The sequence below is a fragment of the Pyrgilauda ruficollis genome, unplaced genomic scaffold, assembly GCF_017590135.1.
Source record: "Pyrgilauda ruficollis isolate IOZ18807 unplaced genomic scaffold, ASM1759013v1 scaffold340, whole genome shotgun sequence".
Lineage (NCBI taxonomy): Eukaryota > Metazoa > Chordata > Aves > Passeriformes > Passeridae > Pyrgilauda > Pyrgilauda ruficollis.
Window position 1 is genome coordinate 4681 of NW_024524823.1, and position 15253 is coordinate 19933.

The 15253-nt window shown below is 50.1% G+C and overlaps 1 protein-coding gene across 2 annotated transcripts; it reads left to right on the forward strand.

Annotated features, from left to right (window-relative positions):
- Nucleotides 1-3583: 3583 nt before the first annotated feature.
- Nucleotides 3584-12667, forward strand: ANP32E (acidic nuclear phosphoprotein 32 family member E). Of its 2 annotated transcripts, none has more exons than XM_041475227.1 (7): nt 3584-3865; nt 5340-5489; nt 5960-6082; nt 6698-6860; nt 7591-7745; nt 8575-8626; nt 10015-12667. In XM_041475227.1, exons 1-7 carry the CDS (start codon nt 3812-3814, stop codon nt 10080-10082), a joined length of 765 nt encoding a protein of 254 aa, XP_041331161.1. In that variant the 5' UTR covers nt 3584-3811; the 3' UTR covers nt 10083-12667. The 2 variants fall into 2 exon arrangements, with proteins under 2 accessions (XP_041331161.1, XP_041331162.1); XM_041475228.1 differs by having other exon boundaries at nt 3602-3865; nt 10018-12667.
- Nucleotides 12668-15253: the final 2586 nt, after the last annotated feature.

The following is a 15253-nucleotide window of genomic DNA, read 5'->3' on the forward strand; positions in this document are numbered from 1 at the left end:
TGAGTGTCCATGAACAGCAATCATGGAATGGTTTGAGTTGGGATTTATTTCTCCAGTTTGCACAGAATCAATGGGCAATTCCTTGTTTTCCCAATTAAATACCATCAAAGCCATCCCAAGGAGGGATCTTTCTGCATAGGAGTTAATCCTGTGCTGTGACATACCAGGTTATTTCTTTTTCTCTACATCCAGGCAAACACCACTGGAGAGCTGGACTGGGAGAAGTGGTTTCCAGAAGAGAGTGCCACCACTGAGGTTTCAGGATTACCAGATACAAATACTCCAGGGGTTTCTAGGGATGCTAAGGACAGTCAGGTGGGTGCCTGTTAGCTCAGCAGCTCTGCCACAGGCTTTTAGCCCACGGGACTTTCTGACTGATTTCTTTTCCTTGATTCACCAGGATTTTCAGGACTCACTGGGATCATCCCTGCAGGGCCACCTCACCCTCATCATCCTCCTCAGCTTCCTGGGTCTTCTGCTATGACCCCCAGACTCCTCCTCCAAAGGTACTCTGGGATTGCAACACTCAAAGTGTGTCCTTCAACCCAGGGAAATCCAATTCTTTCTGAAGCAGCAGCTTTCCAAAACAAAGGAAAGATAACAAGCCCTTCCAGGCAGATATCAGGGATCCCAGCTGTGAGGCCAGGGAACTCACCAGCAGCTCTGACCCCACTGGAAAGGCTTTCCAGGGTGTTTCCCCAACGACCTTGGCATTCAGGGACCTTCAGGGGTTCAAGCAACCAAACCCCCTGTTCCATAAAACCCTGGAATGGTTTGGGTTGGGATGAACCTCAGAAACCAGCTGGTTCCACCCTCCTGCCCAGGTTCCTCCAACACTCCCTCCCACCTGGCCAACCTTTTCCCACTGGAGCTCTGCAACATCTCAGGAACACCCAAGCCCCGTCCTGCCACGCTCTGATCACCTTTTCCCCTCGTCCCAGACATTGTGGCTGGGATGGTGACCAGGACATTGTCAGGTGTTGATGATGACATCCTCTCCACGAGGCGTTGTGTTCCAGAACTGCTGAGACTTTGTGTCTGAAGGTTTTGCTGGAGGGCCGGTGCACGAGCACGGAGAGCTCAGCAAGCTTCAGGCCTTTCCTGTTTCCTCGGATTGTGTTGTAAATAAGAACCTCTGCCAATAAAATCCCCAACACCTGGTGCATGGTCTCTCATGGTAAATAATCCAGAACTGGAATACACAAACAATGAGTGCAGTGCTTGTCCTGTCAGAAGGATCTTCTCGAGCTTCTAAACCCAGCCAGGAGCTTCCAACTTTGTTTCTTCCAGAACTTCTCTTCACACCGTTTATTTTCCAGAAACATCCACAATATCTGGGAGAAGATGGACCAGAAAACCTCCCACCCCCCGCCATGGAGAGCAAACTGTTGCAGAAATGGGTGGTTTTGGTCAGGAAATCAGAGTTAAATTCCTTTTTGGGGGAAAAGAAGTGTCATCTCACACTCGGTGCCTATGTTGCTTTTCCTTGGGAAACTTAGCAGGCAGGAGAGATGGAAAACTGGCCCAGGTGTACCCAGGACAAAAGAGACTGAGTCAAGCCAAGGGCTGTTGAGTCAAGCCAACAGGAGACTCACGGTTGTCACAGCCCCAGAGCCCTCGGATCCCTCCAGACACCTCCAGACACCAGACCCCGGGGGAATCTCCCGAGCCACCAGAAATGCTCCCATCCCGCCCACCTCGCCGAGCAGCGGGGCCAGCTCACAATTCCCAGGATACCCAGGCCCCCAGCCTTGGAAAGAAGAAAACTGGAAAGTAAAAGGCTCGAAAGGTTCAGAAGCGGCGGGAGTGAGACCGGATGTGCTGCCTGGCAGTGCCACCTCCTGGCTCTGTGCTGCCATAAAGGTGGATCGAGAAAAGCCGAGAACGCCCCGGAAAATTATTCAGGAGCACACAGCAGTGAGATTTCCAACCCTGGAGTGGAGTAAAAAGCAATTAAAGGAAAATAAAAGGTGTGGATGAAGGTGATGAGTTTTTCTACAAACCATCCCTCTTATGCAGACACAGAAAATAAATCAGTTTGTTGTAACCTGGCCTAACTATAAATTGAATAACTCCCTTCCAGAGCAAATCCTCAAACCAAATCCTCACCTTTCAGCGGTGTTTTGGGACAGCAACGTCCAAACACACCACGGATGGACAGCTGGACATACCCTCTCTGCTCCCAAAGCTGGGAATATTCACCCAAACCTCTTTAGTCCCAAAATCCATCCTCCTGGCTCTTTCACAAGCTCCTTTCCTAGATTTACCCTTTTCCCACCACTCAGAGGGTGGTGGTGGCTCCATGGCCACTGTCTCCATGAGCAGCCACCCAGCTCTCCTGGCAAACCCCTGGGATTTAATAAGCAGCTTTAACACAAAGAGGATTTTCCCTGCAGTTGTGAGAACCTTTCCCATTTACCTCCTGGTAGGAAGCAAGCAGAAGGCTCTCCAGGTCTCTGGTGTTTTGCAGCAGCTCTTTGTCAAACCATCCTGGAAATATTTTCTCCATGGAGTTTACACAAAGCTGGAACAAACCCAAAATTCCCATGCTGGTTGTTGTATTTTTTTTTGTTGTTTGTTTTTGTTTAATTCTGTCACCATGCTGCCAAAATGTCTCCGGTTATTTGTGCCTCCAAAGTTAAGAGTCAATATGTAAATATTTAGAACTGCTTGTCCCAGAATTGTCCTGCCTGGGCATGAGGGATATCAGTGGCTCGCAGGCTCTTTTCAAGGATCATTTTCCAGGAGAAAAGCTTCAATAGAGAAACATTCATTTATTATTAATTTTAAACAGGAAAAGAATTTCCATAGGGATATAAATCCCGTCTATCCACTGGGGGAGATCTAAATTACATATATCCAACTAGAGGGAAATATAAATCCCATCTATCCACCCCAAGGGGGTTATAAATCCCATATATACAACCCAGGGGGGTACAAATCCCCCTGAGCGGGATGTGAGCCTCATATATCCACCCTGAGTGGCTCAGATTTTAGGAACTGGGCTATTGCCCAGCCGCGCGAACCTGCCTCCCCTCCCCAAACCCCTCAGAGCCGTGAGACCCTCAGAGCCGCGACCCCCAAGGCAGCGACCCCCGACCTCTGCCCACCCCAGAGCCCTGACCCCCTCAGAGCCGCGACCCCCTCAGAGCTGCGGCCCCCTCAGAGCCGCGGCCCCCGACCCCCGCCTACTCCAGAGCCGCGACCCCCTCAGACCCGCGACCCCCAGCTCGGTGCGACCCCCACAAAGCCCCGACCCCCTCAGAGCTCTGAGCCCCTCAGAGCCGTGGCTCCCGACGCCCTCCCACCCCAGAGCCGCGACCCCCTCAGAGCCGTGACCCCCTCAGAGCTGCGGCCCCCGACCCCAGCCCACACCAGAGCCGCGACCCCCTCAGAGCCGCGGCCCCCTCAGAGCTGTGGCCCCCTCAAAGCCGCGACCCCCGGCCCCAGGGCGCGCGCCCCCGCCGGCCCCCGCGCGCGAGCGCAAACCCCGCCCCCGCGCGTTCTGACGGGCAGCGCGCTCGGCCAATGGCGCGGCGCTCCTCGCGCCAATGACGGCACGGCGCGGGGAAGCCCCGCCCCGGGGCGGGGCGTGGCCGTGGGGGGGCGCCATGCGCCGTGTCATGGAGGCGCAGTGTGCGGGCGGCCATTGACGGTGCCGGAGCTGCTGCGGAGCGGCGCGGCCGGGGCGGCCCCGGCGACCCCCGACCCACTCCCGGCGCGCTCCCGGCGCCCGCCGCAGCCGCAGCGACCCTCGCGGCCGCTCTCGGCCACCCTCCCTCGCCAGTGCGGAACCGCGGGAGGGGGGGCAATGGAGATGAAGAAGCGCATCAACCTGGAGTTGCGGAACCGGGCCCCCGAGAAGGTGAGGGGCGGCGGGGCCGGTGGGGCGCGCTCCCCCCGCCCCGTGGGGCCGTCGCTGCCGCCTCGGGCCGCGCAGGCCCGGCGGCACCGCTGCCGAATCTGGGTCAGCCGTGGCGCAGGGCCCGGCGGGGCGCGGGCGGCGCTTCCGGCGCGGCCCCGGGACCCGCGGCCCCCCCTCATTCCCCCTCCGCCTCCTCTCTCGGGGTGCCCCGAAGTTCCCGGGGGGCGCGGTGGCCTCGGCTTCCCCCGACGTTAATCCGCCGCTTCCCCCGGCCGCAGTAAACAGGTCACGGCGACGGCCCCGGCCGCGGCCCGTCGCTCATCCCGGCGCCTTTAATTAGTATCATTAACGTTCTTTCCCGCCGCCCGCCGCCCCGCCGGGCGTGCCGTGGGGTCCCCATACCCCTCCCCTTCCCGCCGCCGCGCTTTCAACTTTCCATTTCTTAGGAAAGAGCAAAAAAAAAAAATTTTTTTTTAAAAAAAATATGAAAAAAAAAAAGCCCCGAAAGCCCTGGCAAGGCGGGAGCGCACGTGCGCGGCGGGGCCCCGCGCTGCCCCCGCCGCTCCCGGGGCTCCGGAGCGGCGCTCCCCGCTTCGCCGCTGGGGAAACCCGCGCCCGCTTCGCCCCGAGAGTAAAGTCCTGAGACTTTCGCTTTCCCTGACCCGACGCACGTGGGGTTTTTTTTTTTTTGGGGGGGGGAAAAAACCTGCCCGAAGCTGTTGGTTTAAGGCGGGTGGCAGGTAGCCGGAGAGGCCTCGTCGCAGCTGCTGGGGATGAAGCTGGGAACTTCCCTCTCTCCCCGGCAGATTGCCTTAAAATTTGGTGTCTGTATGGAATAAGGGGTGTATTTTAATGAAAAATTAAAGTAATGGTGGGAAGCTGGCCTCGTGGTGCTTGGGGTCGGCAGCACTCCCAAAATTTTGTTAGTGTGTGGGGAAGAGTCACCTTGTGCCTGTCCTTTACCAAGTGGATGTTCTACTCTAGATAAAATAATTTAAAATTAATTGGCTGCTTCTTGTTGCTGCTTCTCCAAGTACGCGACCTGTATTGATTATTGAGTGGCTTGGGCACAAGGAAATTATTTATTTGGGCTTCATTAACCTCTAGGACTCTCTGGGAAAATAATCTGGAGTCAGAAGGTTTTAGGTTCAGAGAGAAACTGGTTTTATGAGTTTGGTTATGCACAGTTAAATGATGAGGAGAAGTCAGCAGTTAGTTGGCTACAGTGCTTCTGTGCGGAGCTGCACCAGTGTTCTCTGTCGGTGGAGTTTTGGGGTCGGGCGGCAGTTTTTGCAGAGTTTAATGCGTGCTTAGAGAACAGGAAACTACTGCATAATTTTTAAATTAGGTGGGTGTTGGCGATTTCAGGGCAGAAACCTGGTCTGATTTTAAATGAAGCCCCAAAGCTGCAGTCCCTGGGGTGGCTTTCAGGGTGACTTTGCTGCTGTGACACCCGCGTGTGGCCCGTTTGCAGGTGACAGAGTTGGTGCTCGATAACTGCCGGTCCAGCAACGGGGAGATCGAAGGGCTCAACGACTCATTTAAGGAGCTGCAGTTTCTCAGCATGGCCAACGTTGAGCTGACATCACTGGCCAAACTGCCCACGTTGAGTAAGCTGCGGAAGGTGGGTATCTTTGGGGTGGCACAGTCAAGGTGGTGAGCCTTTGGCTGGATTGCTGAAGGTGCCTCGTGGGCCTCTGAAATGTGTTTTTTTAAGAACTGAAATTGTTTTGGGTGTCTCCAGTTAATTATGGCGAGATGGGTTTGGTCAGGGATTCTTGGGGCAGTAACTGCTTGGGCATTGTAAGGTCCAGCTATGGACTTATAAGAAAGCCTTGGTAAGAGGTTCCTGGGTCACTCAATGCTGGCAATAAGCTCCAGTCCTGGTAACTTAAAACTGAGATGCCCAAACCCACAAGACTTTAAGGAGCAGTTTATAATTCTCAATTTACAGGAGCTTTTTAACAGCTAAAGCTTGTTACCTTGGGTGAGTCTTCAAAAGTGATTACATTCTTAGAGGGAGAACAATTAATGATGCAGCTGAATCTGAGGCTGAAAATCTATTTGTTAATTCCTTTTTTTTCTGTCCAATAGCTGGAGTTGAGCGACAATGTCATTTCTGGAGGCCTGGAGGTCCTTGCAGAGAGATGTCCTAATCTCACATATCTAAATCTAAGTGGCAACAAAATCAAAGATCTTGGCACTGTGGAAGCTCTTGTGAGTATGAAGTGGGAGGGACTCTAGGGAGATGTAATGAGTACTATTTTTTATCAAAAACCCTTAATATTTTTGCAATGGATTGGTACAAATGTTCATCAGTCTCGTGGTTGGTGTGGTTTGATCGACTCAGTGCCATGGTTATAGGACAGCATGTGTAACCCCAGTGCTGGAAAATGTGTCAGGAATGGGATGTCCCAAATCAGAAATGGTTGGGCTTGTTTTGTCTTGGAAGAAAAAGTGGCTGAGGTGTGTGGTGCTGATTGCCCTGTGCTGTTCATTAAGGTGTTTTCATTAAACTGTGAAGTGACTCGGACACGGGTGTGATACAGCCAGCAGTGGGACAGTGCAGCAGTGGTGATCCATTCACCCATTTTTCTGGGTGGTTTGGGTTTCTGCCCAAACACACAACCATAACCCCCAAGGGAGTTATTCCATACAAGTGCCTTTGGTGGGATTTGGCTGCTGCCAGCAACTTGGACTGAACTTTGAGGGGAAAAATTCTAACTAGAAATGAGGGATGAGGATAAAGTAAATTCTGTTCTTCCTGGGTTGTCACCCTGCTGTATCTGGGAGCACCACAGGAAGAAAGCAAATATTTTCATTTTTTTTCAGCAAAATCTGAAGAATTTGAAGAGTCTTGACCTGTTCAACTGTGAGATTACAAACCTTGAGGACTACAGGGACAGCATCTTTGAGCTGCTCCAGCAGATCACATACCTGGATGGGTTTGATCAGGAGGACAATGAGGCACCAGACTCAGAAGATGATGATGATGGTAACTTCCTGAAACAAACTGGGGCCAGGAATGGGATGCTGGAATAAAGATCTCCATGTAGTGCAGGGTCTTCCTGAGCACACAAGTGCAATTCTGCTCGTGCTCCTGAAGAGCAGAGTCCAGGGTGTGTTTGGTATTAATGCACTGATAAAGAACAAAAACAGGGTTCCAGTCCTGCTGAAGCCACCTGGGCTTAAGGGAATTGGACTAAAGATACTTTTGCAAAGACAAAAAATATTCTTGTTGCCAGCAGCAAAGCCCTTTGTGCCACTGAGTGATACAGAGCACGGGGACATGAACACTATTTTGAATAAAAAAATCACAATTTTACAGGGTTTTGTAATGGTTTCAGGCCCCTGCTTCAATATAATACAAATTTTAGTTCCAAAAGCACACCTAGTTCTTTTTGGTCCCAACTTGGTTGGAGTCCTTAAGGGGGCTTTTAGGGCTGGCAGGAGTTTGTATTTGTAGCTGCTTCAGACATCAAGAGTTCTGCCTGAAGCTTGTGATGGAAAAAAACACTGGGAGTCTTTCTTTAAGAAAAAATGACAAAATTTAACTTGGTTACAATCATGGTCATTCCCCATGTGTTGCCTGGATTTAGAAAAAAATTAAAAATCCCCAAATCCTTCAGGAAAAAAAGCTTATTAGGGCCAGCCCAGCCTGCTATACTCATTCAGGAGTGAATGGAACTGAACTTCTGGTCTTATATGTGTGTCCTTCACTGCAGAAGGGGATGAAGATGATGATGATGATGAGAATGAAGCTGGGCCTCCAGGAGAATATGAAGAGGAAGATGATGAAGATGATGGAGCTTCAGATTTAGGTGAAGGTGAAGAGGAGGAGGAAGTTGGTCTTTCATACCTGATGAAAGAAGAAATTCAGGTAAAGTTTGCAAATGCTGCCAAATGCAGGAAGCAAAGAGAAGCTCCTGTGGGGTTCTGTGGTTACAGAAAACAGTTCTGGTACAGTTCCCAGAGAACAGAAAACAGCCACCTTTCAGGAGGTGATGAGTAGAGTTCTTGTAGCTATAAACTGGTCACACAAATTACAGGACAGCAGTAAAGCCCTGGGTCCTGCTCGGATCCTCCCCTGCTGCAGGGCCTCGACAGGAGAACGTGCCTGGTGTGGGGTTTGTGCCCCAAAACAGCACCCCCATTTGGGATTGAAGGCTCCTGTGGCCAGCCACTACTGGTTCTTTGATAAGAGTTTGCTTCCTGCCAGGGAGTTAATGTGGAGTGGGTTTAATTCCTGTATCCAAGGGCCGTTATCAGAGGTTTGTTTCCCCATTCTGATTTGTCACACTCCCCTGCGTACAAAATTCCGCCAAGCAGAGGGATATAAAAACAAGACTTGGGTTTGTCGAATTCTCTGGAGCTGATTGTTAATTTGTTTACATTCCTCATCTATCAGCTTTAGAACAAGACAAAAAAACCAACACAACTCACTTGTTTTTAGGAGTTATGCACCTTTCCCTGCTGACTGTGGGTTCAAAAGCAATCTAGAGCTGCTGGCATCTCTCTCACAGTTAATTTTTCAATAACCTTGAGCTGGCTTAAAGAAGTGAACAGTGGGAAAAGCAAAGAAAGGAGCCTGTAGGGCTGACTGATGCCCTGGTGGGGAAAGTGCAGGGAATTCCTGGATTTCTCCTTCACTGTGGAAGCAAGACTTCAATAAACAGCAGTTGTAAAAATGTCTCCCAATTTTTGTACAGGATGAAGAGGATGATGATGACTACGTTGAAGGAGGTGATGAGGAGGAGGAAGGTAAGTGCTCAAATATTGAAGTTGTGACTGAAACAATCAGTTCTCTCTTACTTTTTTTCTTTGTGGGTTTGAGGCATGCACGTTAACACAAAAACAAAATAAAGTAAAAGTGAGGAAGAAATAAGTTTTCTGAAAGGAAAGGCACTGTATGCTGTGCAGTTGCAAATTGTTCTTCTCTGATATGGAGAGGAGTGGGGCTCTGCTGTGCTTCTTGTTATTAACATTGAAAATATCCCTCAAGTGCACCAGAGTCTCTGCTGGCAAAGCCTGGCAGTGAGGAGCAGCTGGAGCTTTTCCTTTATCCAGCTTCTCCATAAACAATGGAGAATGTCCTTCTGCTACAGGGACAGAGTTCTGTTTGCAAGAAGTGCCTTACTGGAGTATTTTTTAATAAGTTTTTTCATAAAAAATTCCACGTTTTTGTAAAGACAAACCCCAGAATTTCTCCCCGGCTGAGCTCCCATCTCCTCCACGTGCTGGGCTCAGTGGAGCAGGTTTGGGAGCTGGATTGTCCACTTGCAAAAACGGTATTTCTGAAGGAGCAGTGTGAATTCTTCACTTTGTACAAATCCTGGAGTCAGGATGGGCCACTGGTCAGGGAGTGGCTGCTGGGGAGTGAATGGGCTGGCTGGGGCAGCATTGCACTGCGGGCTCCCACCAGCAGAGCGCACAGCACGCCGCCCAAATCCGGCCCTTGGCCACAAAATCCCGGGGATGTGCAGGATCCTGGGCTGGGATGTTCCATCAGGAGCACCACCCAAATCGCCCAAATCCAGCCCTTTGCCACAAAATCCCGGGGATATGCAGGATCCTGGGCTGGGATGTTCCATCAGGGACACCACCCAAATCCAGCCCTTGGCCACAAAATCCCGGGGATATGCAGGATCCTGGGCTGGGATGTTCCATCAGGAACACCACCCAAATCACCCAAATCCAGCCCTTTGCTGCAAAAGTCCCAGGATGTTGTGCAGGATCCTGGGCTGGGATGTCCATCAGGAGCACCACCCAAATCGCCCAAATCCAGCCCTTGGCGACAAAATCCCGGGGATATGCAGGATCCTGGGCGGGGATGTTCCATCAGGAACACCACCCAAATCCAGCCGTTTGCCACAGGGATCCCAGGGATGTTGTGCAGGATCCTGGGCTGGGATGTTCTGGCCCTTTGCCACAGGGATCCCAGGGATGTTGTGCAGGATCCTGGGCTGGGATGTTCCATCAGGAGCACCACCCAAATCCAGCCCTTTGCCACTGGGATCCCAGGGATGTTGTGCAGGATCCTGGGCTGGGATGTTCCATCAGGAGCACACCTGCACCACACACACTCCCCATTCCCCTCCCCTGGCTCTAAGTGCTGAGCATAATGGGCTGTGTGTGTCCCTCTCTCTTAGCAGAGGGTGTCCGAGGGGAGAAGAGGAAACGAGAGCCCGAGGATGAAGGCGAGGAAGAGGAGGATTAATTTGCAGGACCAGACTCTCCAGTTACGGAAGACGCAATAGTGATTATGCAGCTCTGTATGTCCATGTACCATAGATGTCCCGACAGAAATCCTATGTTAACTTTTTATAGCAGAAGTGTGGTTTTACTATTCCTGCCCCTTTTATCATTCCAGATAAGCTCTGATAGCCCATAGGGAACCTTCTGTAGAGAACAATTTTCAGCCCTATAATCACTGAAGCCATTGGCAAATTCCCCCCACCAGACTTTTCTTTGGAGCTCTTTAATTTCGTACAGTCTTGCTGTGTTGGTCATTGTTAGCCCTGAATCCAACCCCATGTCCCATGGGTTTAATACTGGGAGCTTTCATTCAGGATTTTCAAGTTTTCATGCTTAAAAAGCTGAACTGAAAAGTGCTCTACAGTGAATTCCCCACTCTCTTAGATCAGTTGACTCTAGGCCAAGTTTTCCATGGATTCAACTGGAAACCCCCAACTAGATGACACCTGTGTTTCAGTTTTTTAAAAGGTGACTCCTGTGATTTTTTTTTTTTTTTTTGAAGGCTCCTCTCTATTTTGGGTATTCCAGGGTAAAGCCTCAGTGGGTTTCAGAAGATGTTTTTGTTTTCCTGCTTGCTCCAATGTTCAGTGTTTGGAGTATTCACTAGATTCCTTCAAGGGTGTATTTTGGCAAACTGAAAGAGTTGTGATCCTTACAGGGTTGCAATCCATAAATTTTCCCCCAAGTCCATTGTCACTGCAGGTATTAACAAAGCAATTAATGTGTAGTTTTAAACCTTTTTGCCAGAAATCTTTGTTAAACTTTCACTCACTTTGCTCTTGCATTGTCATTCTGGGAATTCTGCACCACTCATGGCTATAAAATGTATAAAATAGATGAAATATGCATTTCTGATGCAGAAGTGAACGGGTAACTCCTCCAAGCGTGTTGTTTTCCACCCCCCAGCTTTTCTAGAACTGTTGAAGGGAAGAATGAACCCAAGTTGGCCCTTCTCTGCACGTCACCTCTTAAACTGTTTAAATCTGGCTGTAAAACACTCAGTTTGTGTGTAACAGTTGGGAATATTTGGGGGTTTACATTGAGTGGCTGCAGAGACATGTCAGGAAGCTTTTTATCTAGCAGCCTTTATAATTCCTAATCTGCCCCAACGTATCATCTTTCCCGTTGGAAACAAATTTTCACTTCCAGCATTCCTCCTTCAGGCGTGATCTGCGTTTCACACAGTGTAGTCGTGGTATCACACTGACTGACATCTTCTCACGTAGGTCCTGAACCAAATATCACACACAGCTTTATTCCAGAGACTTATTTTTGTATCTGTCCTGGCTGTCAATAGCTGCCAGAAACTGGGGAGAGCCTGCAGGTGGGAGGAGGGAGATTCCTGGGCCTCATCACCTGGTTCCCTGTGGATGTCCCTTAGGAATTTCACACACGAGTTCAGTGTGACCTCCAGCTCTTCGGTGGAGTTTAGATCGTGCAGGGTTGAAGTTCTGCAAAGCCCCACTCCCTGTGTGTGTGGTTTTTTTTCCCCCCCAACTAGAGCCTTAACTCTGGGTTTCTCCTGAACCTTCCCGGCCTCGAAGCGGAGTCTGGCGGGCGGTGGTACACTCGGGAACAACTGACTCCTTGGGCTTTGTGTTTTCTTAAGGAATATCTCTAAAGACACTAGAAAAGCTGTGGTGAAACTTCCTTTGCAGCCACAACCAAGTCCTGTGTTTGTGATGAGTCCTGGGTGGGTCAGTGCATGGTTGTCATGTCCTGAAGGCTCTGGGTGAGGCACTCACTCCGTGCTCAGCTTTGAGAGAAAAAGTGTTTTCCCATCCTTTTGCTTATTGTCCTTAGATTGAAACTTGTTATTTATAAGTGTGTACGTTAGAGCACCTCCGTGTCAGGGTTTTACTTAACTGTCTGTTACTGATGCAGATAAAATTAGTTTTAAATGGAAGGAAAAAAAAGAAAAAAAAAGAGTCTATTTTGATGGATTAAAATAATGTGGGTAGTGGGCTTGTTTGGATAAGCGAGTCCAGCTCCTGAGACCAGAGCTCTGAGGGGTGACAGCCCTTCCCCAGGCCAGACTTCCCACTCCCCAAACACCCACAGTTCCACCACGTGGAACCTGAGCCCCTCACGAACCCAAGAATCTGTCCCAATGTCACCATCCCCAGTCCTGTGTCCTCCGCTCGGCATGCAGCAACAGCGTTTTTTAATGAGGAATTCAGAGCCTCCAGATAACTTTTGAAACTTTTTTGCTTGGTGGGTGGTCTTTTCATGCAAATACGTCAGGGTGGGTTTTATATTTTGTAGAGGTTTTGTCCTATTTTAATGCTCTTTGTATGGCAGTCTGTATATAGTGTGGTTTGGTTCCTTCTCCGACTCTTTCCTGAAACTTTGGAGTAACTGATTTTGTGCAACTGTGTTTTGAATAAAGCCATGACAGTGTTAAATTAAAGACAACAGCCCTGCAGCACTCTTCTGGTAACTTTTAGTTGTAACAAAACATGTTTCCTCCCCATGTGTGCTGTAAATTTTAAATTAAAAAGTTTTCAAACCGAATTATTTCAAATAAATTGAGACTATTGTATTGGATTACTTCTCGGGGTATGTCCACCTGTGGCAAGGAATGGAGTAAGGGAATTTTCTTTCTGGTTCTGTTAAAATGGGGTGTAAATCTGCAGAATGGTGTGTGTTTCTGGGGATGGAACTTGGACTTGTGGACCTTGGTAACATGAGGAAGGATGTTCTGGAAAACCTGAATGGTTCCCTGAGTGTTTCCAGGTGAGTTTAACACAGATGTCATAAACATCTGAGTCTGGGTGAGTCTTGAGATTTGCTTTTCACAGGTCCTGCCTTGTGCCTGGCAGCCTGAGCCAAGTCTGGTGCTGAAATATTCCTCACACAAGAACAATGTTTAAAAAAAACCCTGCTGCTCCTCCCGAGCTAGAGAAAGCATTGTTTTATCTTGGGATTAGTCCAGCATTCCTGGCAAAAATCCCTTGGATGCACTTGAGAAAGCCCTTGGCAAACAGGCTTTTCTGCTGCTGGATGAGCAATTAGGCAAGAAATGGGTGGTGACTTTCTGGGATATTTTATTTAAAGGGTGGAGAAGAATTGCTGTTCCAGCTGAAGCCCCACACCTCTACCCTCTGCACCCATTTCCCACTGGATCTGGGGCCAAACAGGGAAACTAAATTTGGGATGACTTTAAACAGATTAAATCCATCTTTTGGGGCTGCAGGTGGGTGAAGCAAAACCAGACTGTCACACAGTACTTTGATGGCAAAGGAGAACGCTCCAGCGGTGTGTGGGCACATCTTCAAAGCCAGGAAAAACCTGCTGTGTGGTTCCTCAGCTCCTCATGATGTGGAACCGGCCCTCCCTGCCCCAGCCTCTGGTTTACACAGCTCACCTGCTGCCACAACGCCAGGCACCTGTCGCTGCCGGTCTCTCGAGATGGAATTGAGCAGGAACCGAGGGATGCGGCTGCCACCAGCGCCCTGGCCTTGCACAGCCTCCCCGCCCTCCATTTTGTTGCAGTGAGGGGAAGCCGTGCCGGCGGGCGGCTTCCTCCATCCTGCTCCTTCCTCCTCCTCCTTCTCCCGGAGCTTTTGTCTTGTTGTACTCCTTCTTGCTCCCTCCCCGGCCTTTATCTCCCCCTCCCAGTGGTGCTGCTTCCCCTCCTTTTCCTTCCTCAGGGCTCGGGGCTCCTCTCCCCCCTCAGCCCAAGCACCCTCCTGAGGGGGCGCGCGGGGCCCCCGAGCGCGGGAAACCGCGGCCCACGGGGCTCCCCAGCTGCGGGCAGCAGGGGCCGAGCCGCGACCCCGCCGCTGATTGGCTGAGATTTGCCGCAGTTCCGCCCCCTCCGCCTTCCCGCCACCCGCGCGCGCGGCGCCCCGCCCACGGCCCCTCAGGCCCCTCACGGCGGCGGTGAGGGGGAAAGGTGCTCCCAAAGTCCCATTTCCACCCCCAAAACAGCTTGTGCTCCCACCCGAAATGCCCCATTTCCGCCCCAAAGCCTTCAGGAGAGGCTTTTCCCTTCGGGTTGTGTGAACTTCATTGCGGTGATGGAAAACAACGCGGAGAAAAACCCCGAAAGTACGAACCGTGATCCCGAAGGTGGCTGTCAACGTCGCGTGAGGAAGGGTAAATTCAGCCAGGATTTGGTACAAATGCAGCGGGTGAAGATAGTAAGAAATTCCTCATAAAATTCCTCGGGTTGCTTAGTTAAGCCCAGTAGCAAGGGAACCCCAAAATGTGTTTTCAAGCAGATCCTACTGCCATGTAGTTCCTAATGTCCCCCAAATTGCTCCTGCTTTCCCAGGGCAATGTGGCATGTGCAGGTTCCAAGGCAAATCTCCCCCTTTCTCAATTACATCCCTACATCTCATTGCCCATTTCCAGGTTAATTCAACCCAGCCACAGTACTGAAGGGATTTGGGGTTATTTTTGTGACCAAGGTGCCTGGGTCAAGGGAGTGGTCTGGGAATCCCACAGATCAGACTTCCAAAAAAGGGATTTTTTTTTGGTATGAAATGTGACCAAGAACTACTAGAACTATCTCTTGCCATTCCTGCACTTTCCATAATGACCAGTTAGCATTTTTGCCCCTTTATTCTCCCTCAAATGAAATTAATTTAAAGACCTCATGCTGCCAAGGATATAAACCCCAAGGATCTCTCAATGCCTAACCCGCAGGCAGCTCACTTTCAGCTTTACTCATCTATATTTTTATGTGAGAATGGGGAAGCCAACATTCTCGTGGAATCCCCTGAATTCAGGAATTTGGCCTTGGAGAAAACTCTAAAATCCTTTGAACTGCATGATGGAGTAATGAGAAATCTCAGAATGAAAACTGCCCCATTTTCCAGCAAACAGAGCTGTTGTTGATTTTGGCAGCAGAGCTGCTGTGTGCTAAAAATACACCAGTTTCACTGGTCATACCCATTGCAAAGGTCTGAAGCGAAGAACAAGATCTGAATTTACGAGGTAAAAAAAAAAAAAATGATGCTTGAATTATTTTTACCCGTTTCCCAGCCTCTCACTTGTGCCAGGGGTTGCTGTGTCACGTTAGATGTGCACACTCGTGTTCTCCATTTGCTCATCGATCGACTGGCACAAATGGAGAGTCAGGAATGCAGCTCCCCCGGGGTACCAAAACCCATGGGAAAGGACAGA